The 27477-nt window shown below is 55.4% G+C and overlaps 2 protein-coding genes across 2 annotated transcripts; both read right to left on the bottom strand.

Annotated features, from left to right (window-relative positions):
- Window positions 1-766: 766 nt before the first annotated feature.
- PEX6 (peroxisomal biogenesis factor 6) lies at window positions 767-19142 on the bottom strand. The gene is made up of 17 exons (XM_050894776.1): window positions 18258-19142; window positions 17995-18155; window positions 17174-17257; window positions 15055-15157; window positions 14722-14858; window positions 14526-14637; window positions 10130-10338; window positions 9343-9535; window positions 8888-8964; window positions 8646-8778; window positions 5974-6179; window positions 5820-5881; window positions 5273-5381; window positions 3964-4080; window positions 3272-3349; window positions 1915-2054; window positions 767-1586 (listed from the first exon to the last, which is right to left on the bottom strand). The coding sequence occupies exons 1-17, from the start codon at window positions 19140-19142 to the stop codon at window positions 1450-1452; spliced, it is 2943 nt and encodes a 980-aa protein (XP_050750733.1). The 3' UTR covers window positions 767-1449.
- Window positions 19143-23670: 4528 nt separating this feature from the next.
- Window positions 23671-27007, bottom strand: VSX1 (visual system homeobox 1). The gene is made up of 5 exons (XM_050894449.1): window positions 26632-27007; window positions 26139-26217; window positions 25769-25892; window positions 24625-24805; window positions 23671-23977 (listed from the first exon to the last, which is right to left on the bottom strand). The coding sequence occupies exons 1-5, from the start codon at window positions 27005-27007 to the stop codon at window positions 23712-23714; spliced, it is 1026 nt and encodes a 341-aa protein (XP_050750406.1). The 3' UTR covers window positions 23671-23711.
- Window positions 27008-27477: the final 470 nt, after the last annotated feature.

The following is a 27477-nucleotide window of genomic DNA, read 5'->3' as shown; positions in this document are numbered from 1 at the left end:
TTGCGGTCAGGGACAGCTCTGCCTGAACATGCTGAGGTGCCAGAGCCGGAACAACAGGGCTCGAGGCATGCATCAGCTGGGTCTTCATGCACAAAACACCTGCAGCTGCTGGAGAACCAGCCCTTCGGGGAGGAGCTCAGTGGGGAGCTGGTCCTCAACAGCCACGCTTGGCTCAGGGATGTGACTGCCAGCAGTCTTGGTGCAGGCAGCAGCAGGGCAAAGCCTGGCAGCAAAGACCCCTTGGGCTGGGCCACACACAGGCCCCTGGCTTAACATGGGGCTGCCCACGAGCCGCACCAGCAGCTGCAGGGACCTGGCAGAGGCAGCTGCCGGCCAGCTGGCTGCCACGCACAGCTCAAGTGCAGATTTATTTGGCATCCTTGGCAAAGGCTGGGAAGCAGGGCACACACAATGGTGCCCAGCAGCTGCAACAAGGCTGCGGGGGGGGGGGGGGGGGGGTCTGGGCCAACTGGCATGCAGCACAGGTTAGCACAGACAGGGCAGCTCTGGGCTACTCCAGCCAAGGGTTGAGTATTTCCAAGGCTGAAGCCCTCTCTCTCCCTGTGACAAGTCTTTCCTAGTATCCAGTGGCAATTTCCCTTACTGCCACTTGACCCCATTGCTTCTTGTCCTGTTGCCCAGCACCTCCAGGAAAAACTGGGCTCCCTCTGCAGAGGGAGCTCAGCTCCCAGCTGAGCAAACGCCACTCCCTCAGCCTCTCCTCATCTGCCATGGGCTCCAGCCATTCTGGTAACCTTTGCCGGACGAGGGTGGTCCCAGCCCGGTTCATGGGTGTGCTCCCCCCTCTACCTGCAGGACAATGGTTTCTCTGCAACACCCAGCCCACCCAGGGGCTCGCAGGGACCTTCCTGAGCCCACAAACACCATCAGCAAGCAAAGACCTGAGGCCAGGCAGCGAATACCTGGTGCCAAAAAGCTGTATTTATTCAGAGAGACCATGTCGAGCCCAGGCCAGCTGTAGCAGCAGTGCCCTGTGTCCTCCTGCCCTCTGGCCAGCACCCCTCACTGGAGGCTGACACCCCACCAAGCAACTGCCTCCAGCCCTGCTCTTGCTGCCAAACTGGGTGCAGTTTGGGCCTTGCTCCCCCACCAATGCTCTGTCACCCATGGAGACACGCCTACATTGCCCACAACCATGAGACTCTGCTTCCACCCTGTGGATACCCTGGTATGCTCCCGGCAGCCACAAAGTGGTCCCTGAGATGTGAGGGACCGTTACAGAACCTACCACCAGCTTGGCTGAGCAGAACACTGCTTCCACCAGGCTTTGGCTCAAGAAACTGCACAGCCACTTTTTCCACCCAAGCTCGAAAGAAGGGGGCCCAGGAGATATCAGAGAAGAGCAGGTGGGTGCCTGTTTGTGCCTGTTCTCTCACACCCCTTAACACACTGTCCCCACCACTCCTCCAGTCCCAGCTCTGCTGAGCATTAGCAGGCAGCAAACTTCTGCTGGATGAGTCTGTACTGGAGCAGCTCCTGCTCAGAGACTGATGGCTGCAACCTCGCAGCAGCCTGCAGGAAGTCTTCCATGGTCAGGATCAGAGCAGAGCTCTCGGTATCCAGCCCTGCATGAGAGAGAGAACCGGAAAAGGCTGAGAGCCAAGCGCAGGGGTGGCTGGCAAGATCCAACAGCCCCCTCTCCAGCCACCAGAGACTGGAAGGAAAACCCGTGTCTCTCTCTCCTTCCCCCTGGGGCCAAGTATTGGAGGTGAAGATGATCACATCTGCAGAAACTGCCTGCCTGCCAGTAACCCAGAGCCTAGCATTCAGACGTGGTCCCAAAGCCGCCGAGGCTCTTCTCACACAGCCCAATTACCAGTAGTGGTAACTCTCCTCTCTGCCCCTGTGCTGGGCCGCCCCAACACATGGGACAGGCAGGGGCCAGGCTCCTACCTTCCTCGATCCATTCCACCTTGCGTTTGACAGCACACATCATGGCGTCTGAGCACAGGGCGTAGATGTCTGCTCCTGTCAGCTGAGTCGGGCATTTTTCTAGGATGGCGGTGAGATTCACAGAAGGATCCAGTTTAAACCTGTCAAGAGAGAAAACTGCAGGTGTAAAAGCCACAGAAAAAAAACACACCAGGAGAGACGCGGCAGCCAATGTGACTGGGCAGGAGGAATTGGAGGCCCCATGTTTAGCCACTTCTGGACTCTGCTCTGCATGCTCCAAAAAAAAAAAAAAAAAAAAAAAAAAAAAAATCAAAGAAGGGGTTGGTTTGGTTGCTTTTTCAACGCAGTCACTTCTCTTTGAAACATCTCCGCAGCAAGGTCCTCTCTCCTGCTAAGTAGGATCAAAGGCAACTTTAGAGTTCTCACTCAGAGAAATTAAGTGCTCCACATGCCTGGGAACAGCCTACAGCCAGGGCTGGATAAGAACATGTTTAATTACAGACAGTACAAACCGCTGTAACACCAAACCATCCCATCAGAGGCATACTGCAGACAGTGAGCCTCCTTCAGCATGAACAACAGCATAGTGCTGGAGGGCATGGCTGCTAAGCCACATGGTGTGAAAAGATGCTCACAGCCAGCCCACGCTCTCACCTCTCCTGCTAGCTTATTGTCAAAGGCAGCAGGGATCACAGCTATCCATGACAGAAAGTCCCTGCAGAGGCAGATTCACAGCTGCTCACCCAGCTGTGGTGGGTGGTACCTCTGCACCTGAATTGCAGGGCTTGCTTTTTTTCCCTCCAGAGATGCTCTCAGGAGCTCAGAGTAGCTGGGGAAGCAGCCAAACCCTGCTGCTTGGTGATCCCACACAACCAGTGTTCAGAAAGACACACACAGCACAGGCTGAACACCCCTCAGCATTGCAGGAGGAGAGGCAGTGGGATGAACAGAGCTGTCTTCACCCTTGGACCTGCAAACAGCAGGAGATGTGCTAACTCTTGCAGGAAGCAAATGGGAGCTTCCTGCCATGTTGCTGCGCTGCAGTCTCATCACACTGTTAGGTTCTGGCTGAGCTCTTCAAGAAGAGCATGTGAGCATGGTGACTGCAGAACTCTACCAACCCCTTCACTTGGACAGCCAGCTGAGCTGCTCTCATCTTGTAGGAAAACCAGCCCCAATTCTGCTTCTGGAAGTTGCCCCATCCTCTTCCTCTACCTGCTGGCTGTGGGTCAGTGACTCCAGTGCTCCCCAGGGGTGACATGAAGCCAAGCTCGAGCACACTACGCATCAACCCCAGGAAGGCTGTGACCCATTGGAGGGTGGTGAAAGGTTGCTGTGAGAGCACAGGGTCACTCACTTCCTGGTGATGGCGCTCAGCACCTGCAGCTGCGACTCCCGATCTTCATTTATGCCCACATAGACCAGCTTGTCAAACCTGTCAGCAGAGAGAAGAGACAGTTGAGAACAGGCCAAGACAAATCTGCCACTGGTGCTCAGCCCTGTGCACCAGAAACTGCAGGGTGGCCCTGGGGCAGCTCCTTTTGCTGCCAAGTTCATGGATGATATAAAGCTTGCGGGGGAAGCAGTCAATGTGCTAGAGGGCAGGGCTGCTCTTCAGAGGGACCAGGGCAGGCTGGAGAAATGGGCTGACAGGAACCACGTGAGGTCCAACAGCAGATACAAAGTCCTGCCTCAGGATGGGCAAGCCGCAGGCATGAGGACAGGCTGGGGGCAGCTCTGCAGAACAGGCCCTGGGGGACCAATTCCTCCCACCAGTTTGGTGCCACAGCAGGTCCCTTACTGCCCTGCTGTGCTACTGGGGCAATAACCAGAGTGGTGGGGGACAACAAGCAGTGGTATCTTGTGCTGCTGCTACAGCCATAGGCACTGGCCTCCTCTTGGCTTCCTATCTTCCTAACAAGCCAGGGCCAGGGGGCTTTAGAAACAGTCTCTGTGGAGGGAACATGGTGGGGACACAGTCCAGCTCATCACTGCCTGAGGAGCTCCGGGGAACTACCCTGGAGCAAGGCAGGGTAAGATGCAACATACCTGCCTGGCCGGAGCAGAGCTGGGTCCAGGAGGTCAGGCCTGTTCGTAGCTCCAATGACAAATACCTCTCTGGTGGAATGAAGGCCATCGAGCTCAGCCAGGAGCTGCGAGACAACTCTGCAGGGAGGAAGACAGGACGCTCACAACTAGGCCTTGGCAAGTCACCCACTGTCACCCTCAGCCACCAAATGAAAAGAGGAATAAGTGAGGCCACTGGCAGGTCCATGTCTTGGACTTCAGCTCATATTTCTCTTCCCTGAAGAGCCCTGATACAGCCTTCCAGACTTCTCTGTTTGAGCATAGCCAGTGAGCGTGTGGGCTCATTACAAAGTGAGTGCAAACCCCTGGTACCAAGACAGTCCTTCAGGTCTGTGTTTGGCTCTGAACCCTTCCAGGATGGCCACACGTGCTTACACTTACATCAGACACTGGCACCACAGACCAAACATAGGCAGGCACGCATGGCTATGGCTCAGGTTCCCCATTCGGATGTGCTAGCTGGTCCTAACTCTCCCTGCTATGTGGTACTGCCCAGCAAGTTCAGGTGCAAGACTGCCCTATCAGTCCATGCTGGGGACACCCTGGCAGGCCAGTGACACTGCCAACCAGTCCTCAGGGTGGTGAAGGGCACACATTGCAGATCTAGTTCTGTGGCCACGGGGCTTAAGCTCGTCTGGCAGCACAGTACTTCAGTGCTGCACAGACCTCCTGCAATGGTGATATCTCCACTAGGTTCTGGGATCACCTGAGGCGACCAGTGGGCACCATATCCAGCTCCTTCCAGAGCTACTCATTTGTGTGTGTGAAGATGGACGCCGGGGGCACATGGTGTCACTGGAAAACTCTGCAGAACCCCTCATGGACGGAGAGGAAGATTGGATGGGGACTATCAGCTCAGCAGAAGAGGCCCGGGGGAAATGAACCTGTTTCTGGGTTTCTACCAGAGGCAGCTGAAAGGTTTCCCACCACAGGGAAACAGCAGCTAATAGGAGGAGAGCACGGCAGGGGTGTGAAGGATGACCTCGGAGAGGCCAAAGGGAGCAGTTGGCAGCCACAGAAGGAGCTGGGGGAGACTCTGTCTTAACCAAATGTTTGCACAACAAACTTAGGCCATCGGGAATCTGCGGCAATGCAAGCAGCAGTACTAATGTCCAGAGAGAGGAGACAGGCCATGCAGAGGAGCTGACGGGAGCAGGGAGGGAAAAAGCAGAGAGAGTTGGGATGGACTCTGCCTTGCAGGGCAATCCTGTGCATCCCCCCAGCTGAGGCAGGTATGCTGCTGTCCCAAGGATGCAAGATGCTCACTCACCTGTCCATGACACCCCCTGAATCTCCGCTCCACCCACGACTTGGGGCCAGGGAATCCAGCTCATCAAAGAAGATAATGCAGGGAGCAGCTGCCCTGGCTCTGGCAAACACTGGGAGAAAACAGCACAAAAGGTGAGAAAGACCTGGAGGAACAGTCAACAGCAACAGGACCTGCTATGTCACCAGCAGGGAAGAGCTGTGGATGGAAACCAGCTGCCCACTACCTCACCACCACCAACTGCTCCTGCCTGAGGGGCTCAGTGGGAGTGGGGGCAGACAGCACCCAGCATGATGGGCCCCGAGGCTCAGCTGTGTCTCTGAGGGGCTGCTGTCCCATCAGGAACACCAGGCACAAGAGCAGAGAGAGCAGGAGGGGAAGCTGTAGTGAGGCAGGGAACAGACTGGGTGTAAGAGACAGCTGGGTTCGTGCCCTTGCTGGCAGCTGTGGGTGGGAGTTGGGAAGAGGAGTTTAAGCACCACCTCCTTCCCTCCAGTACCACAGAAAAGCCCCATCTTCCCACATGCAGGAGCAGGATGCATCTCCTCACCGTTACGCACGTTCTCCTCGCTTTGCCCAACGTACATGTTGATGAGTTCTGGCCCTTTCACACTGTGGGGCAGGGAGAAGAGGGAGCCAGTTAGAGCATGCCCATCCACTGCTAGGAGAAATTCAGTCCCATTGCGTGACCCCCCACTCTTCACCTAAGGAACGTCATGGCACACGTGGTTGCCACAGCTTTTGCCAGCAAGGTCTTCCCTGTGCCTGGAGGCCCATACAGCAGCAGACCAGAGCGGCACAGACCCAGTGACAGCAGCTCCGGGTGCTCCAGGGGCAACTGGATCGTGTCCAGGATCTCCTTCTTTACCTCCTGGAGCCCACCAACATCCTGCCAGGACACAGAAGGGATCTGCCAAGAGAGGGAGAGTCCCTGTCGGCACTTCTTCCTGAGCCCCGAGCATGCCTGGGCAGCTCTTGCTTCAGTGGGGTACTAGTCATCAGCCTCTTGTGCCGTCAGCTGTGTCTGGCTACACAGCAAGTCAGCCCCGCACTGCACCACCCAGCCATCCTGGCCGTGGGATCCCCCAGCATCCACATTTCCCCTCTCCTGAGCTTTGCAATGGGAAAAACAAACATGTCCCCAAGCAAGTTGCGCTCGAAGTGTCCTGCCTCATCTCCAATCCTCTGTTTCACCTCATATCACCTGTCAGCAAAAATACCACAGGGAAAGTATCTGCCAGGGTTGCCTGCAGCTTTTTGGGGAGAGCGTCCTGCTGCAGACAGCCCTCAGGACACATAAGGGAACGTAAAAATAAGGGAAGGAAGGAAAAAAAAAAAAAAAAAGAAACCCAGACCTAGCAATTATGAGCTACTTCTGTTCAGGGCACCTTGTCCCCCAGGGTGGTGAGACTGTGCAAGGGCTTCACACCAGAGCAACAAAACCTGGGCTACAAGGACCTCTGTCATGTGAAGGAGGATGTGAGAGACAGACATCCTGGAGGACACTGTACAGAAAACTAGCTGCTTTTGAAAGGGGGGATGCAAGAACAAAGTCCATGGATGATTACAAGAAATAGATAGGGACGGTGTCAACTGCAAACATGCAAGGGATCATTGCAAAGAGAGGAAAGATAGCAAACTTGAGAGGGGTGAGCCATGTCACTTTTGTTATTTTATGCTGAGCAAAACAATCTTGGAGTATGCTGCTGCTCTGCTCACGGCTTTAGAAATAGCAGGAATGCCACAGTCCGCATGACAGATCCTCCTGAGAGTCAGAGCAGCTCTCCTGGGAACGCGCAGAGAAAGCAAAGCCCCAAAACACTTCCCCCCAGCTGCTGGCAGGGTGGGGAACAGGTGCCAGCACAAATGGGGAGTTTAAAAATAGGCTAGAGCAAAATTCCTTCCCCCTCAGCCAATTCGGCTCTCTTTCCTTAGCTATTTGAGCTGATGTTATCTCATGCTATTTCTCCAGCTGTCCAGCAAGTCCACCAGGAAAATCAGGTCAGACAAGATAAGGATTTCCAGAAAAAAAAACGTCTTTTAAAGCAAAAGGTCACAGGCCCTCCTTCTTCAGTGCTGATGAATGGAAGAGTTGCCCTCTCCCCTGCACTCTTGCTTACACTGCCTCACTAGAAAAAGCTCTACAGACATCAGCATGGGAGCTGGAAAACTGCAGCAAGGTTGCTTTCAGGGCACAACATCATAAGTCTAGGACATGTTGCAGACACTGCTAGCAACTGGAGGTTTGAAATTAGTTCTCTCTAGGAGGCTCAAGCTGTAACTGCAAACAAATGTGTGACTAACCAGAAAATGCAAGCAGGGAATTGGAAGTTATGTATGTTGAGAGTATCCAGGTCTGCTAATAGGCTTTCTGAACCACAGCCAATTACTAAGAAATTGATAAAGGAATGTAAAATACAAACAAAATTAGCTCCCATTCACACAGCTCGCTGCCAAGCATGCTCTACGGTTATTGTTTGTCTTATAGTGAACCTGGCAAATGCCTCAAAGCAGAGCTCATTTCAGTCTCTAGTAAATTTATGAATTAAGTAAGTCCCAGAGTAGCTCCTGGATGATGACACCAGCAAGGTGTCATCTTGCTAGGGCAGGACTGCAAGTGGGCGGTGAGGGAAGGCGCCAGAATAACTACTCCAAGGCCAGTGTCTCCTGTCCTGTGCTGAGCTCAGTCATTCGCAGTCGAGGGCATGGAGAAGAGGCTCTGATGACTTCGCTTGGTCCTAACACCATGTTACCCAGCAAAAACAGTCACCCCAAATGCTGTTTCCCTGGGTGCCGAGCTGCCAGAGGCGGATCATGTCCCTCCCGAGAAGCTGACTCTGCTGGTTTTCTCTGACACCCCATGTCCCTTCCCCTGAAGAACCCCCAAGCTCTTCAAACTGCCTGGCTTTCAGAAAAGCCTGTGCCAGCTTGAGCAGTGTCCAAGGCCAGGGATCAAGTATAAGGCTTCTCACACATGTGGGGAAACTCCCTCACCAGCTTGTGCCCCAGCCTCTCTGTTCCCATACGCCAGGTGGCTGGAGAGACCTCAGCAAGGCAGCCAGACTGCAGATGCCTTTGCCTCTCGAAAGGCTGAGCTACGCAGCTGGCACCCCTATGGCACTAGCCAATTGAGCAGTCTCCAATTAGAGCAGCAAGGGCTTCCCTGACCAAATTCAAAGCCAAGAGGGTGAAAAGCACTAGTCGGGGAAAGCCCACAGTGGGACCATTTGCCACCCAAGGCTGGGGGAATACGTGGAAGGACACAGCAGGAAGTGACGTGCCAGAGCACAGCCCCATCTGGCAAGGTCTGCGAGAGGTATCTTGAGCCATACAGCTCTGGAGAACCAACCCCCCTTCCTCTGCCCCAGCATCCTACCTTTGGGGCTCCCACTGCTTGCGAATGGGCGTCGTGCAGCTGGTCCAGCGCAACGCTAAAATCCTCCTCAAGCACCGGGAACCCAGCAGTGCAAAAATCTCTCTCCACTTCCTCGCTCAGTCCGCCTGGAAAACTGGCGAGAAAAGAGAAGGGAAGGACTCAGGCTCTGCCCCACTCCTGGCATTATCAGGCTGGCTGCAGCCCCTGCCCTCCCCCACCTCCTGCCCTGTTGCCTGTGCTACCTCAAGGCCTGGATGCGCGTACAAGCAGCCCGGCTGCTGTGGGACAACAAGGCACAGAAATCTCCCAGCACAAAACCCTGTGAATGCGGAAACAAACAGCATCAGTTCAGTCCCTGACCATAGCTCCAGCTAGGCCATAAAAGGTGTATGGGGAAAAATTCCTCGCAGAGCTGTTCTTTGAGCTTCTGTGCCCTCATTAAAGGCTCTAGCTTCTTTTTTTTCTATTGGCTCTGTCTTCTAGCAGAGCTGAGCATCAGCCAACACCTCTGCAAAAGGTGTGCAGTCCTTAGGCACCAGAAATCTGCAGTTAAAGCTGATGTCTGAGGACCAGGGTTAACCACTGAAGAAGTTGACTGGGCTGTGGGAATTGCCCCCTTTCTCCATGGCCAGGTAGGGAAGGTTGGCCCAGCACTCCTGGCCTGCCCATCTCCACATGCTGGTGTGGTTTCACTCACTGCAGTCCTGCGGGCCAGCTTGGATAGGCTCACTTCTTTGCCCAGAGGCAGACTGGCAGTCAGCATGCTCAGCATCGACCTCCTCTGCTCTTCTGAAGGGGCTTCGATTTTCACCTCGTGAAGGAAAGCAGTCTGCACGTCTGTAAGAACATCCTGGGGCTTGCAGGTTGTGCCGATCACCAGGACAGGGTGGCTGTTGATAAAAGAGGGACAGCGCATGGTCTCAGCTCTATGGAAGCTTCCCTCTTACACTGCCATCAACCACACTAAGTCACTCTCCAATGGCTAGCCTTTCCTCTGAGAAATGCGCACATATTGGCCAAGGTGTCTTGCAGCCACTCTCCTCCAGCTTGCCCTTGAACTGCTTTGTGAGCTCTGTCTCCAAGTCAAGGCCCTTCAAATGACACCTTATTTCTTCACCTGATGTCTCCCTCCCTGCGCCCTGGTACTTGCCATCAGCCTCAAGATTATCCCGGGGTGCAGCTCCCTTCCGGGGCCCCTGTGACCCTTGGCATGCCTCACAGGAAACATGCCAGGTTTGCTCATCTGAACAACTCAGAAACCAGCTTCAGACAACAAAGCTTCCCGATTCCCTCTGCCACTAAGCTGGAAGAACAAGGGCCCTCTGAAGTAAACAAAGCAAGTCTGGGACAGACTCCACTGGATTAAAAATAAAACAGGGCACGTTAGCGATCAGTCACCTTGATGTAATGGTGACTGCTGCCCTAGGAACGGCAGAAGCAAACAATCACCTCAGATGCCCACAGCAAATGTGCAGGGTCCATACCTCAGTGCTGGGTCTCTGTTCAGGAGTAGCTGTCTCAGAGTAGCGATGACCCTGGCATCCTCTCCTAGCCTGTCCCGGTCTCTGCCAAGCACCTCGATGTCTTTCAGCAGGAGCACACACGGATGATACTGCCGGGCCTGGGCGAAGGCCATTTGTACTTTCTCCTCTGTGGCTCCACTGGTGTCACTGCACAAACTAATGCAATCAACCTGCGAGACACACCACACAATACACAGTCTGCAGCGGTTGCAACATGGACAGCTGAGGGACCCAAGGACAATGTTCACTTCCACAAAGCTTTCTGCGGGCAATTCACAGCTGAAAGGAGATCTAAGTGGATGCTTCCCAGAGACACATTCAGGACATATTCAAAACAGACACATTCAGGACTCTCTAGCATGGAAAAATGGCTGTTTCTTGCTTCTCTGCAGGAGGTGAGGTGGGGTCCTGCCCCGGGTCTCGACTGAAAAAGGTGAGGCCAAGGGACTGAAGAAGTCGATACAGTGGATGTCACAGCTCAGCAACCTAAGCTGGAAGGGATGGGAGTGCTGTGGAAGAGGCCAAGACAGGGAGAACAAGGTGTCTCAGAGGAACAGTACAAAGAGTGGAGGGGGAGGCTCAGGAAACTGTTCAACTCAGTGCCACACAGGCTCAAAGTACAAGAGGAAGGCAGAAGGTAAGGGGCGTGAAAAAAAAAAGTTAGAGATGGCTAGAGGTCCAGACACTGTTTACAAAGCAAACACTTGATGAAATCATCCAAAAGGGAGAGGTGACTGGCAAGCCTTGAACAGTAGCTTGAATGCTGCTGGAAACAGGCAGTGCTGCCTCCTGGTGCTGCGAGGTCATGCAGGGAGAGCCAAACCATCTCTGGGATTCCCTGGGCCTCATCCTCAGAAAGGGTAGCTTGGAGCAGAGAAAACGCCGCAAGAGCTGACATAAAGGGTAAGGACGGGGATGGAGAGCAGAGAAACTCCTGGTCTCTGTGTACTATAGAAAAAAAACAGGAGTTAGGGTTGTGGCAGGCACAGCCAAATGGCAGCAGTATCTGTACGCAAGTACAGAAGGGCAGAGAGAAAGGACAAAAAACTGCTAATCGTCAAGTGGTGGAGATTACAGTGTGGAAGAATTACTGTGTCCTGGCAGGAGAGCAGGCAGAACAGTCAGAGGAAGGGAAGAGAAGCTGGAATGGTAATGTAAGCATTGCAGTAAGTGAGAAAAGGAGGGGATAGTGTAAAAGCTGGGATAGGAGAATAAGATGGACAGCAAATACCTCTGGCTTCAATAGTAAGAGTGTTAGTCTTTAAAAGCAGCACACAAGGCCAAAGCCAGAGCTGTAGCCTTGCACATCACGCTAGAACCTGAGGCCACCTGCCAGGAAATGGCAGTGCCACAGTGCTCCCAAACACATCCTATACATGGATCTGAAGGTACTGTGAAGTCTCTGCAATCTTGTACTGGATCCCAAGAGCTATGGCACATCTGCAGAAGAGTAAGAGCTCAGCACCACTAAGGATCATGTCCAGAAGATGAGCTGCACAGCAGCTGGCCAAGGCTGTATCCACCTTCCCCACTGACCCACTGTTATGGCTTTACTTGGATAGAAAAGAACAGTTAAAGAGAGTAATGTCAACTTAACAGGATCCAACTTCTAAATAGAAGAAGAAAACTCAAATATCCAAAATGCTCAGCTTGTTTTCTATGAGTTTACTCTAAAAATACCCACAAAAAAGGAGCAAGCCTGTATTTTCCTTCCACAAAAAGGAAGCTTCCAGCTCTCTTCTTTCCATCTTTCTTCTTCTTCCAAGTCCTTTCAGAGTTTCAGAAACTCTCCTAGAAAAGTCACCATGTGACTTCCAATCCCCTCACTTTTGCAAACATAACCCTACAGATTCAAGGAGATTAAAGCATTTGCAGAATACACGCAGACTGTCAGAGTGAACACAAGAGGCGTGCAGAAGGAAAACAGTATTTTTAATAAGTCAGTGGAGACTGCCTTGGTGCCCAGAACCTCCAGAGCTGGACAGAGACAGGGGCTAGGCCTCATTTTGGCCACGAAGCTTACCCAGTACAGCCACAGCTGTAAGAACATAGGAATTGCTGTACTGGTTCAGACCAAGAGTCCATTTAGCCCGCTATTTTATCTTCAAGCATGACCACAAGTGGCTGCTTAAGAAAGAGTAAGATCAGGGTAAGCACATATAACCGTCCCCCCTCAGAACTCTTCCAGGCACCTACCATTCCCACGGAAAGGGATTTTCCCAGTTAGATGTGGTTTCATAACAGTAGATTTCTCCTCCAAATACTCTTACCTACACAAAGAACCATTTCCTTTAGCTTGCCTGTTCCCACTAGCTTCACCTGATAGCCCCAGGCCTCGTGCTGGCACAGAGAAAAATAAACACTTTCCACTCTCTGCTGACCACTCAAGATCTTGTAAACCTCTATCAAACTCTCCCTAAGTTCTCTATTTTTCAAACTGAAGAGCCTGTTCAGCCGTTCACCACACAGAAACTGGTCTAGACCCCTGATCTTCCCCAGTGTCTTGCTCTGAATTTTTCCAGTTCAGCTTTACGCTTTTGCGATGGGGAGACCAGAACTGTGCATGATATTCAAACTGTGGCAAGACATGGATCTGCACAGCAGCAGCATCTACTCTCGAGTTTGTTTCCTAAAATATGATCTGATTTTTGACATATATGGAGAACAGAGCCCAAGTTTTCATTAAGCCATTGACATAAAACCAAATTCTTGATACCGACTGGTGACAGTCAGCTTGAAATCTATCATTTTCCATGTAAAACCAACTACAGTGAATTTTACCTGCCATTTCACTGCTCAGTCACTTGGTCTCATTAAAGCTCTCCTCTAGTCCAAGGACAGACTGTCTCCCTTTTCTCTTACCTTTAATAACTTAGTTATCAACAAACCATCACATCACCGCTCACCCCCTTTCCCAGGTCATTTCTGAGCTCCCACTGCAGGTGCCTGCAGAGCTCTGCTGCTTATTGTGAAGACTCACCAACTACTGCCATCCCATTCCCAACCTTTAACCAGCACTTTATGCATGCCAGGACCTTCACTCACATCCCACCGCCACTCAGTTTCCCAAAGAGCCTTTTCAAAACCCAAGTAGACTGTGTTGGTCAAGTTGCCTTCCCCACATGCTTGGTAACACCTCCAAGTAACTTTCTGAAGGTTTACAGGAGGACTTCCCATTGCAAAAACTGCATGGATTCTTCACAAGTAGTGAAGTCATTCCAGAGTGTGCTAACTCTGTCCTTCACTCTAACCTGCTACAGGTTTGTGCCCCTTGAAGAATGCCTCTTCTTTTCAGTGACTGTCCTTACGCTGCTGTTCATCTGTTTTGTCTTCCATTTACTTTTCTCAAGCCCATCCCAATACGATCTATGCAGTGGCCTCATGCTGTGGCACAGTGTCCCTCATTCACCTCCACAGCAGATGTAACACTTTCTTATCTTGGACAATTCTTTCTTTCTAAAGAAACCTCATTTTGATATTGTTCCCCTTTCAGAAGCCAAGCACTGCTATGGAAGATTTGGGGGCTTTTTTGCTCTTGGGGCAGGGGGGTGGTGGTGAATGTGAACACAGTTACAGGACAGCTCTTCTACAGGCCATGAGATTTTGAACCAGATCTGGCACACATGCCGTTATCACACCAAGGGCTGCGTTCCTTTTCTAGGCTTTCCACCCAGCTAGAGAAGATCTCAGCATCATCTCTGCCTCACTTTCCAACATGCCTTTTGCCCAACCTATGCGGGGACAATTGATAACACCCAATACCACTGCAATTCCTGCCCTCATCACCTCTCCAGTTTCTCTCAGTATAGTTTAGTTACTGTCACCCTCTGGGGTGTAGTATCAACTCAATGCCCTATCAAATGACAGGAAGTTAGTCTGCTGAAATACAACTGTGTATTGCGGTATCTGTAAAGTACATCAGACTGACAGCAATAATAGCAAGTCAGTAAAAAAAGGTACAAATGCACCCCCTGGGCCAAGAGATCTCTAAATTACTGATTCCAGAGCACTGGAGGGTACACACCAGAGGAAACATCTCTTCATGCTTATGCTCTCTTCCTGAGCATCTGTTACTGGCCAGTCTCAGACACGGGTCAGGGGGCTAGACAGACCTTTAGGCTGATCCAAATGGTTGCTCTGAGGTTCTGCCCACCAGCAGTCATAATCCATGCCAGAGCGAGCTGCTAAGCTCAGCATACTCGGATTCCTTTCGTCTGCATGTGCGCATGGGAGCAGCTTCTGGATAGGCTCGTGTCACAGTTGCAGCAGGGGTGTTGGTATGGCTAACTTAAAGAACGTTTCCGTAATTCTTTGTATGTTGTACATCCACCAATCAACTGACCACAGGAGAAATTACCTTGAAGAAGTGGAGGTTGAGGCAGCTACACACAGCTCTGACAGCCATCATTTTCCCACTACCGCTTGGCCCTGAGAGGAGAACGCTGTCGGCCCCGCTCAGTGCACTTGCCCTGTAACACAGAGGCAGTTCTCCCAGTGACCAGGGAGCAGAGTCCCAGCTCTCCCGGGGCTTGCTAGAAGGAATTCTAACTCACCGACTGTTCAGGTGAGGCCGAAGAGCATCACAGAGCTGCTTCACGACATCAGAAAGTCCAGCAGGAGACAAACTGCTCCAGAACTCATGGCTGTTATAGGCTGGGGCAGATGGGACAGCGCTGTTTGTTGAACCCACCTGTGAGGAAGGGAAAATAGCACTCTGTGGAACACCGTCTGAGAAAAAAGACAGGTACCAAGTGACAAAGTCTGTCCTGAAATGCCATTTTTCAATGGCAGGAGACACAAGCCTCCACAGGCACCTTTGTCATCCGTAGTGCAACCTCAGCCTCGGATCTCCTGTACACCCTCCCTGCTCTCCACTGACATCTTACCAGATAGAGAGAGGTGTTCTGGGTGTCCACCAGGTAACCCTCAGACTGCTCGCCTTCCACCGTGCCTAAAATCTTCCTCACTTTGAAGTAAAGCTCTGGCCACCTAAGGGAAAAAACAAGCAGTCTAAATTGCTCAGTCAAGATCTTGAAGGCAGGAACAATACAATTGTCAACAAGAAGACAGCTGAAAGGCACAGGTAAGCAGAGATACTCTTGCCCTCCCCTAGGGCCCACACGGATCCTTTACGGACCCCACTGTGCTGTCTGGCTAGACAAACCAACAGGACTGTCAACAGTTACAGCTTCTGCTGGTGGCTTCAGTCCACAAGTACGGCTGTACTAACCTTACTTCATCTAAGAGCTCAAGACATTCTCTCTTCTGCCATCGCTTCCTTCACTACAACTCCACAGAGATTCACCTGCAGCATATAAAACCTTACAGCGCAGAGTCCTCTAGGCTGCAGACTAGGACTCACCCAAATACCATGAGAGCCTTACAAGCATCCTGCCTTGGACACCTCACAGGAAAAACTCTTCTTCCTACATCGATATCTGTCCTGGTTTCAGCTGGGACAGAGTTAATTTTCTTCTTAGTAGCTGGTACAGTGCTGGGTTTTGGATTTAGTGTGAGAATACTGTTGATAACACTCTGATGTTTTAGTTGTTGCTAAGTAGTGCTTATCTTCAGCCAAGGACTTTTCAGTTTCCCGTGCTCTGCCAGCAAGCAGGTGTGCAAGAAGCTGGGAGGGAGCATAGCTGGGGCAGCTGACCTGAACTAGCCAAAGCGGTATTCCATACCATGGAACATCATGCCCAGTATATAAACAGGGGGGAGTTGGCGGGGCGGCGCGGATCGTGGCTCGGGAACTAACTGGGCATCGGTCAGCGGGTGGTGAGCAATTGCATTGTGCATCACTGGTGTTTTTTTGTTTGTTTGTTTGTTTTTTTCCCTTCCTCCCCCTTCTTTTTTGTTATATTCCTTTTCATTACTATTATTATTATATTTCATTATTACTATTGTTAGTATTATATTTTACTTTAGTTATTAAACTGTTCTTATCTCAACCCATGAGTTTTACTTTTTTTTTCCCCCCCCCTCTTTCCTCCCCCTCACCCCACTGGGAGGGGGAAGGGGGAAGCGGCTGCGTGGTGCTTAGTTGCTGGCTGGGGTTAAACCACGACAATATCCCACTGGACAGATTAAGGGATTGGCAGAGGTCTCCTCCAGGATTTTCTCCACCCTCCGAGTAATTGTACCACTTGCACACCGACACAGTTCCAAGCTCTTTAGGTCCCATGAACCCTGCTGTCTTCTCTGGCTTGCCGCATGGCTAATACATAAGTCCACAAACGGAAGCCTTGTGACTCCTATGGTCCTGCCTCCCTCCGAGAAACAGCCTAGAAAGTACTCACTGTAGCAGTGGTATAAAACTATTAAATTTTAAAATACATAGCAGAACTGAGCAGCGTAACAACATGTCATAGGTACATCCTGCATGAACAATTCAAGGCAATTCTTCGCATCGCACACCTCCGTTACCTGTGGCAATTCCCTCAAGTGACACAGCTGAAGCATTTATATTAACACCAGCCAAATCCCGCTGCAAGCACCCCTACTCTGATACAAAGGTGACTTTCTCTCATTTAGCACAGAACTGTTTCAAAGCCATATGAGCAAAACCAATAAAGACAGAATTGGTGGCCAAACAGAAAGTTATTCTAACATGAACTGTAAAGGCTTATATTCACACTTTGTTGTTTGTCACACGTTGACAAGCCCAACTTCCACTTTGCTTTCTTTATGTGGCACTGGCTGTCCTCAGGCCATCCGTTCCTCCTCTTCATTCTTTTTCCCCCATCAGTTTCTCTCTCTCTTTTTCCTTTCTTCCCTCCATGTCTATTTGAGTGAGCTAAGGGAGGCCTCCCTCTTAGCTGCAGCCCTCCATAATCCAACAAAATCATTTCCCTCTTCCCCCTAAAATAAGAGGCAGATAAACTCTAAACTCCAGGGACAGATCAGAATGGAATAAACTGTTTTGTTTTAAGAGAGTCAATAGTGGAAAAGTATCTTTTCTCTTGCAGTATCCATGTAATAGAGCCACAGTTTGTTGCCACCTACCTTAGGAATTTGTCTGCATTTACTTCTAAAAACTCAGCATATCCAAATGTTGGAACACATAGGATGTCTCCCTCCTGGACAAGCCTACAAAAAAACCAGGGAGTTTCACCAGTGAAAGAGAGGAAATCCTTCTGATCGTGTGTCCTCCCTGCCCCATACCATATGCATTTTTACAGAAAAGAATGTAGCTATACACACCAACTCACTCCTTTCCTGTAAATAAAACTATAAATAGCCTCTTAAAGATTTAGCATGCACTGGATGCAAGTAGGCGCATCCAGACTACTAAGGGGAACCTTCTGGGAATGGTATAGAAGACGGATGCCATTAAAGAGCATCTCTTCCAGACAAAACAGCCTCCTTATCCCTGGAACAGCTGAGTATAATTCCAACAGAAAGCCTCGACAGCCAAATGAAAAAGGCTCGGGGGCAGGTGTCATAAGAGAAGATGGCAACACATCCAGTTTCCCGATTACTCAACTTCATTCCAAGCTGAAAACTGGGGTTACGAACATGCCCCAGAATGGAGGTTTGTGGGCAGCACTTGGGAGCCCTCAGCAGTGGATGGTAGATCACAAGGAAGGAGACTTGAAGATGACTTCTGAAGGACAGGCCAAGAGGTGTTGCATGCAAGTGAAGCACACTCATGAGGAGAAGATGGTACAAGCTGATACTCTAAAACTACTCAGCATCTGCATTAAGGTGTTGATTATGCACACCATCAGTGTGTATCAGATCTGGGTGCCACAAATACAGAGCGAGGGTGCATCTCACGAATACACCCCATGAACAGAAATGCATGTCCTCCCCGTGCAGCTCACCGGGGCGTTTCAAAGTGCTTGTAGAGGACGCGGTCGTAGCCTCCCCGGGTACTGTAGGCCGGCGAGCAGACGATCTCTAGGTGCAGCTCCTTGGCGAAGGGGGGCACGGACAGCACGGACCGGCTGCCTTTCCCATCCGCAGCGCCGGATCTTTCGTACCTCTGCAGAGGGGAAAGGGCGCACCGTGAGTCCCCGCCGCTGCCACCCCCAGCCCCAGAGGCCTCCGCGTCCCCCGGGGGTGCCCGGCCCCAGCCCCGGCTCACCTGCAGGCGGAGGTGTGCGGCGGCGGCAGGATCGCAGCCCAAGTTGAAGGCCAGGGCGGGGGCCAGCAGGGCGGCGCCGTCGGCCGGGCCGCGGCGGGCGGCCCGCGGATACTCCCAGGACGGCGGCCGGGCCAGCAGCGCCGCCAGGTGCTCGCGGGCCGCCCCCTCGGCGCCCACCCGCACCCACTCCCCCTGGAAGAGCCCCAGCGCCAGCAGCCCGCGCCGGCTCACCCATACCTCCGCCCCGCCACCGCCCGCCCCGCCGCCGGGGGCCGCTCGCAGCCGCGGCGCCGCCGCCGCCGCCCCGGACCCGGGGGCGGCGAAGCGGGAGACGAGGGGCGGTGCGGCGGGGCGCCGACAGGGGGCGCCGCCGGCCGCGGGCTCGCGCGGCGGCGGGGGCGGCGGGGGGGCGAGGGCGGTGCGCGTGCCGTTGCCCAGCAACCCCTGGAGCGCAGGCCGCGCCTCCAGCACCAGCGGGCCCGGCCCCGGGCCCGGCCCCGGCAGCGCCTCGCCCCGCCGCACCAGCACCGCGCCGCCCGCCGGCCGCCCCGCCCGCCCCGCCGCCCCCAGCAGCACCCAGGCCAGCGCCGGCGGGCGGCGCACCGGCCACACAGCCACCCGCCGGCCGGCCGCCAGCCCCAGCCGCCGCAGCAGGGCCCCGCGCAGCCACAGCTCCGCGCCCCGCCGCCCGCCCGCCTCCAGCGCCACGGCGCTCAGCAGCACGGCCTGCGCCCCGCCGCGCCCCGCCGGCCGCACCGCCAGCACCAGCCCGCCGCCCCGCCCGCGCAGCGCCGCGCACAGCGGCGGCGGCGCCAGCAGCAGCGCGGTGGCCGGCGCCAGCTCCGCCGGCGGGGCGTCCAGCCGCCGCAGCACCGCCACCGCCATAGAGCCGCGGGGCGGGGCGGAGCGGACCGGCGCGGCCCCGCCCCGCCACCATAGAGCCGCGCGGCTAGAGAGGGCGCGGCGCGCAGGCGCGGGGCGGCCCGCCGGGCCTCCTCACGCTCCGCCAAGGCCATCGAGCAGCGGTGCAGAGCGGCCCCGCGGGGCCAGGGACCATAGAGCGGGCGCCGAGCGGCTGCTTTCCCTCAGCAGCGCCCCGGCTCGGCCCCGCTTCGAGCGGCGCTGGCGGCAGCGGCACCTCCAGGCTGCGCCTGCCCCCGCTGCAGCGGCACCGCCAGCAACGGCACCTCGCCTGGCGGCAGAGGCCTCGCTCCCCGGCCCAGCTGCCGCCGAGGGCTGGCGGCCTGGGCACAGAGCGGCGCGGTGGCACCCGCCCCGTCCTCCTCAGGCTCCAGCGTGGACCGCAACCAGAGGCTGCAGAAGGTGGGAAGGAGGGGGAATCGGGCCAAAAAGGCGGGTGAGGCCTTTGCTGCACTGCCTTCCCTGAGCCTTGCACCAGCAGAACGTGGAATAAGAGGGAAACGGCACGCACCCAGAGCAGAACAGGTTGCCCTCGCCAGTGCCAACCTGGTGAGATTTTTCGGGCTGAATACGTGCACTTAGTTCATAAGAATGTACTTGTATTGGTGTTAGTGCTGAACTAATCTGGGAAAGGAGCAGTCTGGAGGAAGTCAGAGCCTCTGATCAGTGCCTATGCCCTCTGCCAGAACCTGGCTTGCTCTGGGGAAGGGGCTGCTCATTGTACCAAGTGCCTGTTGGTGATCCAAGAAGCGTGTAATGAAAAACAAACCCCCGTAGGATTCTTTAATTCTGCATCCAGACAGCCCTGCATGTTGCCCCACAGGTAGACAGGGGTGTGTTGGACTGAGGGGAAGGAGTGAGGCTTCTGGTTACCTCTACGACTCCAGCCAGCCTTCCCCGTTCCTGGGCTGCTCACTGTTCCATCGCCCAGCTCCACACGGGGGAGCGCTTACAAAACGTTCATACTCGCTTCCTAACCTCCCAGTCTGAAAATTCAGCCAGTGGCTTGGGAGGATGGGCCGAGACAAAATGCCAGTTAGCAATGAATATTACTAAGCTGTACAGAAATGGCACCGTTAAGATGCTTCCGCAAATGCAGCCCTGCAGCCTTCTCTGTTCTGGCCTGCTCTGGACCCATCACCAGGACACCTGCACCGCCTCCTTGCAGCCCCCGGACGTCCATGCCTGACAGACAGCCTCCAATCCTGTAAAAGTCGAGAGATGCCAAAATAATCTCATTTTATTCCCTTTTCCCTTTCCTCGTCCCTTCTCCCATGATTGGTTTAGCGGATTGCTTAAGTCCCTGACTGGCACTGTACACATGGCGCTGTGAAAACATCTGGATGTGCCAGGGCAGGTGGCAGCCCAGATGAACTGAAGTGAGGCTGCAGCAGCACTGGCTGCTGAACAGTGGCTTTGATGTTACCGACTCCTCTTGCCTGAGCCACATTGAAGGGATCTCCCACCTAAGCAAACCCAGCCTTTGTGGCTGAGGGACCCCCAGGGCCCCTCACAGAGGGAAGCTCATGCCAGCCAGGCCCTGGTGTGGTCACCAAGATGGCTGCTGGGTCTTGCATGGGCAACCCCACTGCAGCAGTGGAGACGTGCACAAGCAGCAGCCATTGCCATAAGTCAGCGTTTCTTGTGTCACACTGTCGTGGCCAGCCCTGGACTGAACCAGCACTGGCAGGAGCCGTGGCTGCGTTTGGCTACCACTAATCTCAGGATGAACCAAATCTGAAGGAACAACAAGAAGAATGTGCTGCCCTACTCCTACTGCCACTACAACCGCAGCGACATATGGAGGACAGCGAGCACTTCCCTGCCAGGCTTAGCGCAGGCAGCTAAGAGGCGAGTGACTGTCCCTGCTCCGAGGATTGCCCCACCAGACCCTGCCACCAGCTCCTGGTGGCAACCGGGAGCTGAGCCTTGGGCAGTCGCTGTCATCCACCAGCACCTCCCTCCACTCGGCCTTCCCTGGGCTCTCGCCCTGTGAGTGGAGCAGCAAGGGCACGTCTGAGCCCCAGCATACCTGGCTGCACGCCGCGGTTACTTCCCGGCACACAGAAAGTGCCTCAGGCCAGCAGCCCTTCCCATGACTCCCTCTTCTCAGTGTGAGGTGAGAGCTGGGAGCCCACCAGGCCCTAACAGAAGACTTGTCCGCACCCTGTGTGGGGCCAGGGCTGTGGTGTTTCCCTTTGCAGCAGTTGTGGTGGTGACGTGCTTGCTCTTGCAGTGCTGCACCCAGCACAAAGCGAAGAGCCAGGCCATCTGCACACAGGCAGGGCAAAAAAAAAATGATTGCAGGCATCCAGTGCCAGTGTGGCACGGCCCAAATAAAAGGTTTGCAGATGCTGCTCAGGCAGGATTAGGCCTCCAATGTGCTAAGTCTCGGCTCTCGGTGAGCCTAATTGCTGCTGCAATAAGCCCTGGCTGGTCCTTCCCTGAACCATGCTCCCCACGGCCCCCCCGTGAAACATTTTTTTTTTGCTGCAAAGCTTGTATTTGCCATGCATATGTTCCCCCCCGCCCAGCAGGGCCTGGCCAAGCAGAGGAGGGGAAAGGCGGGAAATCTGCAGATGCCACTTTTATTGCTCTGCTCTTCCCAGCCAGTGTCCCACTGCTCTCCCCCCGCCCAGCACAGCCTATGGCTGCCTGTGTGCAAGGAGCCAGGCCCAGCAGCACAGGCAGGGACAGGTGACAGCATCGTTACATGGCCACACACGCCCTGAGCTGTATTAGGAAACTTTCCAAATTGGAATTACTCAGATTTTAATAAAACTTTTTGATAATTTTCCGTTATGTTTTGGCCAGCAGTTGAAACTGGAGGTGTTCCAGGAGAGCTGTCATGGCGTGTGCACGGGCCGTTTCAGCCCAGCCATGAGATGAGGACCTGTCGCAGCCAGGAGTCAAGCACTTGGACAGCCACAACACCCTTGTGCCTTGCTAGGGGTGCTTGTGTGGTTGGGACCACACGGCTGCTTTGTGTGCCTCCCCGGGAGGCAGAGGTGCTCCCAGCAGTACCTCCCACCATGCGTTCACCTAGCCCAAGCGAGCAGCTGCTCCTTGTATTTAACCACAAGAGATGTGGGGACACAGGGCCCCACTCTGCACCTTCCAAAGCAGCAAGATCAGCAGGAGGAGGAGGAGGAGAGCACTGCACAGACACTCAAGAGGCAGAGCACCTTTCCTGCCATCAGGGCAGCAGACATTTCAGTGAAGAACCTCAGACTTGAGCTGTATCGAGGAGGATTTTCAACAACCCTTGGGAGAATGGAGCAACTTTCTCCCCATGACTTCCCTCAGGAACTGGCTGAGTGCTCTGTTTTGGACCATCTCCTAACCCATCAGCCATGGTTTGGCTCTTTGACTGGCACCTGGCATGTGTAGGCCACTGGACTAGACCTCAGCTCTGGGGACAAACATGAGGGCTTCGCTTTGCCCCCTTGGAACAGCTACACTGCCTCAGCAGAGCTGTTCAGGCCAGTTTAGGCACGAGTCTGCGGAGGATCTGCTCAAAGCTAGCAACTACCACGAGATGTGCCAAAGGAAGGTACAAATTGCAATGCAGAGCCTGAAAACCAAAGATACACCACGATTTTATTTATGGATGTGTAATAAATAAATGGTGGACAAAACAGGAAGAGCCACATTCAAAAATCCAGATGACTAAAGTGCTTTTAGACATAAATATAGGACAACCAAGAAACACCTCTGACATTAACACATTTTTACAGACAATTACAAAATATCTTCTTATGTCAATTCACAAAATTGTTTAATTGCTCTGGGGTACTATGGCTTGGTTTTCAAAAAGGTCTGTTCTATTATGCATAGTATGGCAGATAACATTCAAGAGTGTACAAAATCATTGCATAAACAAAAATGTCTTTACCCCCTTCTCCCAAATATGAGTTAAGGAAGCTACACAGTGTGAATCCAGTGATAAGGCTGCATTGGCAGGCCAGATCCTCAGGAGGTATAAACCAGCACGTCTGTCAGGTTACACCAGCTTGAGGATGAACCCTACCATGTTTAAAAACCCTGTTGCTCCTCGAGGTGGAAGAATTGTGTGTTCAAAGCGGAAGGACTTGCCACATGGGCACTGTGCAGGGGTGGAAGTGCTCAGAGAAGGCGTCTGTAAACTCCTGCACCGTCTGTGTACCCGCGCGTTTGAGAAGGGAGTGACTCCCATTGCATTGCTGCTCTTTGTGCTCCTGGCTAGCTGGGGAAGTGTTCACAGCCCAGAGGGGAAGGGTGGCTCTTCCCCAGCAGTGGTTCATGCTGACCACCACGCGGTCTCGTTTTCGCACCGCTCTTGGCCCCACTGGGACACCTCTCCCACCCTCCACCCTGGCTCTGCTGAGAAGTGAACAGCTTGAAAGTGAGGGGACAAGGGGATGTGTGTGCCCAGCTTTAAAATGCCCTGAATTCAGATAAAAGTTCAATTATTTAAGAAAAAAAAAAAATCAATAAATATTATTATCTCACCAGGAAGCTGTGAGGTCTGGCCTCCTCTGGGGCAGCCCAAGCTCAGTGGTCCCTGTCCTTCTGCTCCATGGGGGGATCCCCATTGATGCACTGTCTCAGTACGCCCCTCTTCTCGTGCTTGGCTGTCCTGGAGAGGTCGATGGCTGTGTCCTCTGAATCTTTTGCAGGGCCAAGCTTGTCGGAGCCCCTCTGGGAACTGGCCTGCTTCCCTTTGAGTTCCTCCTCCTCCTGCTCTGCTCGCCAGCCATCTGCCTGCTTCTCGTGGCTCTCCGCTTTCCTGCTCACCTCCATGGACTTTTTGTGCATGCCTTGCAGAGGGGAGAGAGCAAAGCCAAGGGCGCCAGTTGCTTATTTCTGCCCAGGATGGCTCAGCATCACCTCCTGCCCTCCTGCTGCTTCCTTCAGCTCTCGCTTGCATCCTGAAGAAAACTCATGCTAGCTACCAGCCTTTCCTGATCCAGAGCCCTGCCACCTGCTCTCTGCAGCCCGAGAAGATGGCTTGTGGCAGAATTGGTCCGTACATCCCCTGCAGCGGGGAAGACTTACAGTGAGAGGGGTGCTGTGACGGCCCATGCCAGCCTGGATTTCGAGTGCCACCTCAGTGTAGGACTGTGTGTGAGCAGAGCGTAGCTCTGAGGTAGCATTATCTTCAGTTTCGGGGGGAGGGTGATGACTTCCTAGATGCCCTGCAACTCCCACACTGGCTGCTAGCACTAGAAAGCAATACCTAACCACGTGCAGGCACCTGTCTGATACGGCAGTAAAAGGTTTTCCCTTTCCCAGCTGTTCTTTGCAAGGAGGGAGTGGAAAAGCCAGGGCACTTGGCAGCCTGCATACAGCTCATGGTCAAGGCCCGTTCTTTTCTGGGAAAAGGCAAGGATGGCCATACGAAAAAGGAAGGGCGGTTTGCTCCACAGCTGCCCCCTGACCCTCCCAGCCCCAAGCTCCCACTTACCCAGCAGCCATGGGGCACAGGATCCCACCAGCCCACTCTTGGCGGAGTTGATGATGGACTCAGGCAGAGGGATGGAGTGCCTCACCATGGCCCCGTAGAGGCCGTACTCAGCCATCACGCTGCTCCGGCCCCAGCACTTCTCCCGCTTCCGCCACTTGGCTCTTCGGTTCTGAAACCAAACCTTCAGGGGTAACAGCCAGGAGAGCACGGAGGGGTGGGATTGGGGAGGAGATGGCCCCCGCGGCCGGGCGTCCAGGGCCCATCAGGCACAGGGGAGCATGCATCCAGGGCAAAAGGGCAGCCATGGGGTTGCGTGGAGGGTTTGGGTGTGCGAGCGCAGGGTGTGGACGCGCAGGCGGCAGCGGGAGGGCGGCCGGGGCGGTGCGTGGGGAGGGGGTTGAGGGAGGGCACACATGTGGGTGTCAGTGAGAGAGGGGAGGAAGGGGGGGAGAGGGAGCACACGTTACACGAGGCTTATCGTGACACAGGAGGGTGATCCCAGCCAAAGTGACCCTATGCTCCACCTGCCCGCAGGGCCCCTGTGCTGCCTCCGCATGGAGCACCAATCTCTCCAGAAAAAGGGGTCCATAATGCAGTGACCAATGATGACAGAGAGTGCTCAGGTCCCTCTCCCCACCCCCTTCCTGCGTTTGAAGGCTCAAGGGGTGTAGATACAACCTGGCTGCTGCCCAGAGCACCACCCCATTCTTAAGCCAATGAGCTGCTCCACAGTGGGGCAGGATCAGGCCCTAAAATGCCATGTGTCCCTCAAAGGGACAAGTTAGTGAGCAAGCTAGTGGGACACAGCTTGGCCCAGCAGCTCCTGAATTGCTCTCAGCTCCTGCCTGAGCTGGGTGTCTGGAGGACAGAGCCGAGCTGCCGGCAGTGAGCAGCTGTCGGGGCCAGCTCCGTCCCCTGCTTCTGCATTTCCATTTGGAGCCTGCTCAGTGCCGCGGACGAAGCTGAGCCGCCCCCCACCAAGCGCCCTGCAGCATTTCCGTGCCACCACGCTCCCACCACCTGCATCATTTCCGTGCCACCACGCTCCCACCACCTGCACTCACTGGCCACAGAGCAGAAGAGACAGCCGGGCGCCGGCAGCCCGCAGACTCCACGGGGAGAGAGGACTGGCGCAGCCACTTACCTGTATCCTGTCCTCTGGCAGCTCCGTCTTCACAGCCAGCATCTCCCGGGCATAGACGTCGGGGTAGTGAGCTTCGTTGAAAGCCTTCTCCAGCTCCTCCAGCTGGTGAGCTGTGAACACCGTCCTGCCGAGAGGAGAGAGCATCCTGTGACACAGTCCAGACCCTTACGGCAAGCAGCGGGGCTGGCAGCCCCCTCCCCGCTGAGGTTTTCCTCCTGAAAATCCTTCCCCCACCCCAGCTGCAGCCCTTCTCTTTCTTTGCTCCCTTGGGGACAACCACCGCCCCAGCCTGGGGACCAGAGGGACAGCGGGAGGCTGGTGGCAGCAGCGAAGAGGTGAGAATGGGGACAGCCCTGCTCTCAGGCTCTACCTGTGCCGACGTTTCTTCCTCTTGATCTGGGAGGTGGACATCTTCAGGTCGCTGGCGTCCCCGGACAGGCTGTCCTCATCTGGCAGCAGCATGCGGGAGGGGAAGAGTCACGTTCCCGTTGGGAGCCGGGGGAACCAAACCCAGCTCCCAAAACACGGCTCCAGCTGCCCGCGGGGAGAGGGCCCGGGGCAAGGGTCCCCTCCCACAGGAACCGGCGGCATCAGGGCTGCGGCCGAGGTCGGAGCACCGCACCGGTGCCGCTATCCCGGGGCAGGGGGTCGGCGCCCACCCTTGCCGGGGGGTCGGAGGGGCGGCAGCCCGGCGGGACGGAGAGCGCGGGGCCGATCCCGGGCCGGCGGGAGGATGCTCGCCGCCGCCGCCGCCGCGTGTGCCCGGGGCCGCAGGTGCGAGGCAGCCCCGGCAGCAGCTCCGGCCGGGGGTCCCCCTGCGCGGGTGAGCGGTCCCCCCCGCCCCCGCCCCCGGCCCCGCTCACCGGAGATGTTCTCCTTGTGGCGGCGGGCGGCGGGCGACGGCCCGGGGGGCGGGCGGGGGCCGCGGGCGGGCAGCAGCGGCAGCGGGGCGGGCAGCAGGCACGGGGCGGCCGGCCCGCCCAGGCCGCACAGCAGCCCCAGCCCCAGCCCCAGCGCCCCGCCGCCCTCGTAGCCACCGGCGGCGGCGGCGGCAGCGGGGGGGGGCCTGGGGGGCGGCTGCAGCTCGGCCTCCAGCCCCAGCAGGTCGGTGATGGCGAAGCCCTTGGCCCGCAGCCCCGCGCCGCCTGGCCGCGCCGCCGCCCCGGGTGCCACCGGTACGGGCACCGCCACCGGCCCCGCCGCCGCGCGTCCCCCCGACGGCTCCGCCCGGCCCGGCATCGCCGCCGCCGCCTGGCCCGGCCCGGAGCGGGCACCGCCGCCCGCCGCCCTTTTTATCGTCCCGCCGCCGGCCCCGGCTCCAATCACACCCCGGGCCGGCGGGGGGGCGCTCCCAATCCCCGGATTAACGGCCCCCGGCCCCCCCGGCCGCGCTGGCCCCGCGCCCCTCCCCCGGCCCCCCCCCGGCCACGGCCCCGGCCCCTTGCCGCCCCCTCCCGTCGTCCCTCCCTCCGCTCCTCTCGGCCCCCGCCCCTCGGTCCTCCCCATCCCCTCGCCGGGTCCTCTGCGGTCCTCCCGGGTCCCCTCCCTGAGTCCCTTTCGGTCCCCCTCAGTCCCTCCCCAGGACCCCCTCAGCCCCTCTCCGCCCCGGTCCCGGCCACCCAGCTCCCTCATAAACCCCCCTCACATCCTCGTGGGTTCCCTCCCTAGGTCTTCTCCCAGGACCCGCCTGCTATGTCCCCATGTCCCCT

The sequence above is a fragment of the Gymnogyps californianus genome, chromosome 3 (genome assembly GCF_018139145.2).
Source record: "Gymnogyps californianus isolate 813 chromosome 3, ASM1813914v2, whole genome shotgun sequence".
Classification (NCBI taxonomy): domain Eukaryota; kingdom Metazoa; phylum Chordata; class Aves; order Accipitriformes; family Cathartidae; genus Gymnogyps; species Gymnogyps californianus.
Note: the sequence above shows the minus strand (reverse complement) of the source record. Positions and strands in the feature narration are given on the sequence as shown.

Bases quoted from the DNA above. Each gene is read 5' to 3' on its own strand.
- PEX6 (XM_050894776.1), bottom strand. From the start codon at position 19,142: ATGGCGGTGGCGGTGCTGCGGCGGCTGGACGCCCCGCCGGCGGAGCTG. The intron at 18,156-18,257 runs GTGAGCCGGGGC...TCCCCTCTGCAG, and splicing joins CCGCACACCTCCGCCTGCAG to AGGTACGAAAGATCCGGCGC. The intron at 8,779-8,887 runs GTAGCACAGGCA...TTTTCTCGCCAG, and splicing joins ACGCGCATCCAGGCCTTGAG to TTTTCCAGGCGGACTGAGCG.
- VSX1 (XM_050894449.1), bottom strand. From the start codon at position 27,007: ATGCCGGGCCGGGCGGAGCCGTCGGGGGGACGCGCGGCGGCGGGGCCG. The intron at 24,806-25,768 runs GTAAGTGGCTGC...TTACCCCTGAAG, and splicing joins TGCCAGAGGACAGGATACAG to GTTTGGTTTCAGAACCGAAG. The intron at 23,978-24,624 runs GTAAGTGGGAGC...CCCCTCTGCAAG, and splicing joins CTGTGCCCCATGGCTGCTGG to GCATGCACAAAAAGTCCATG.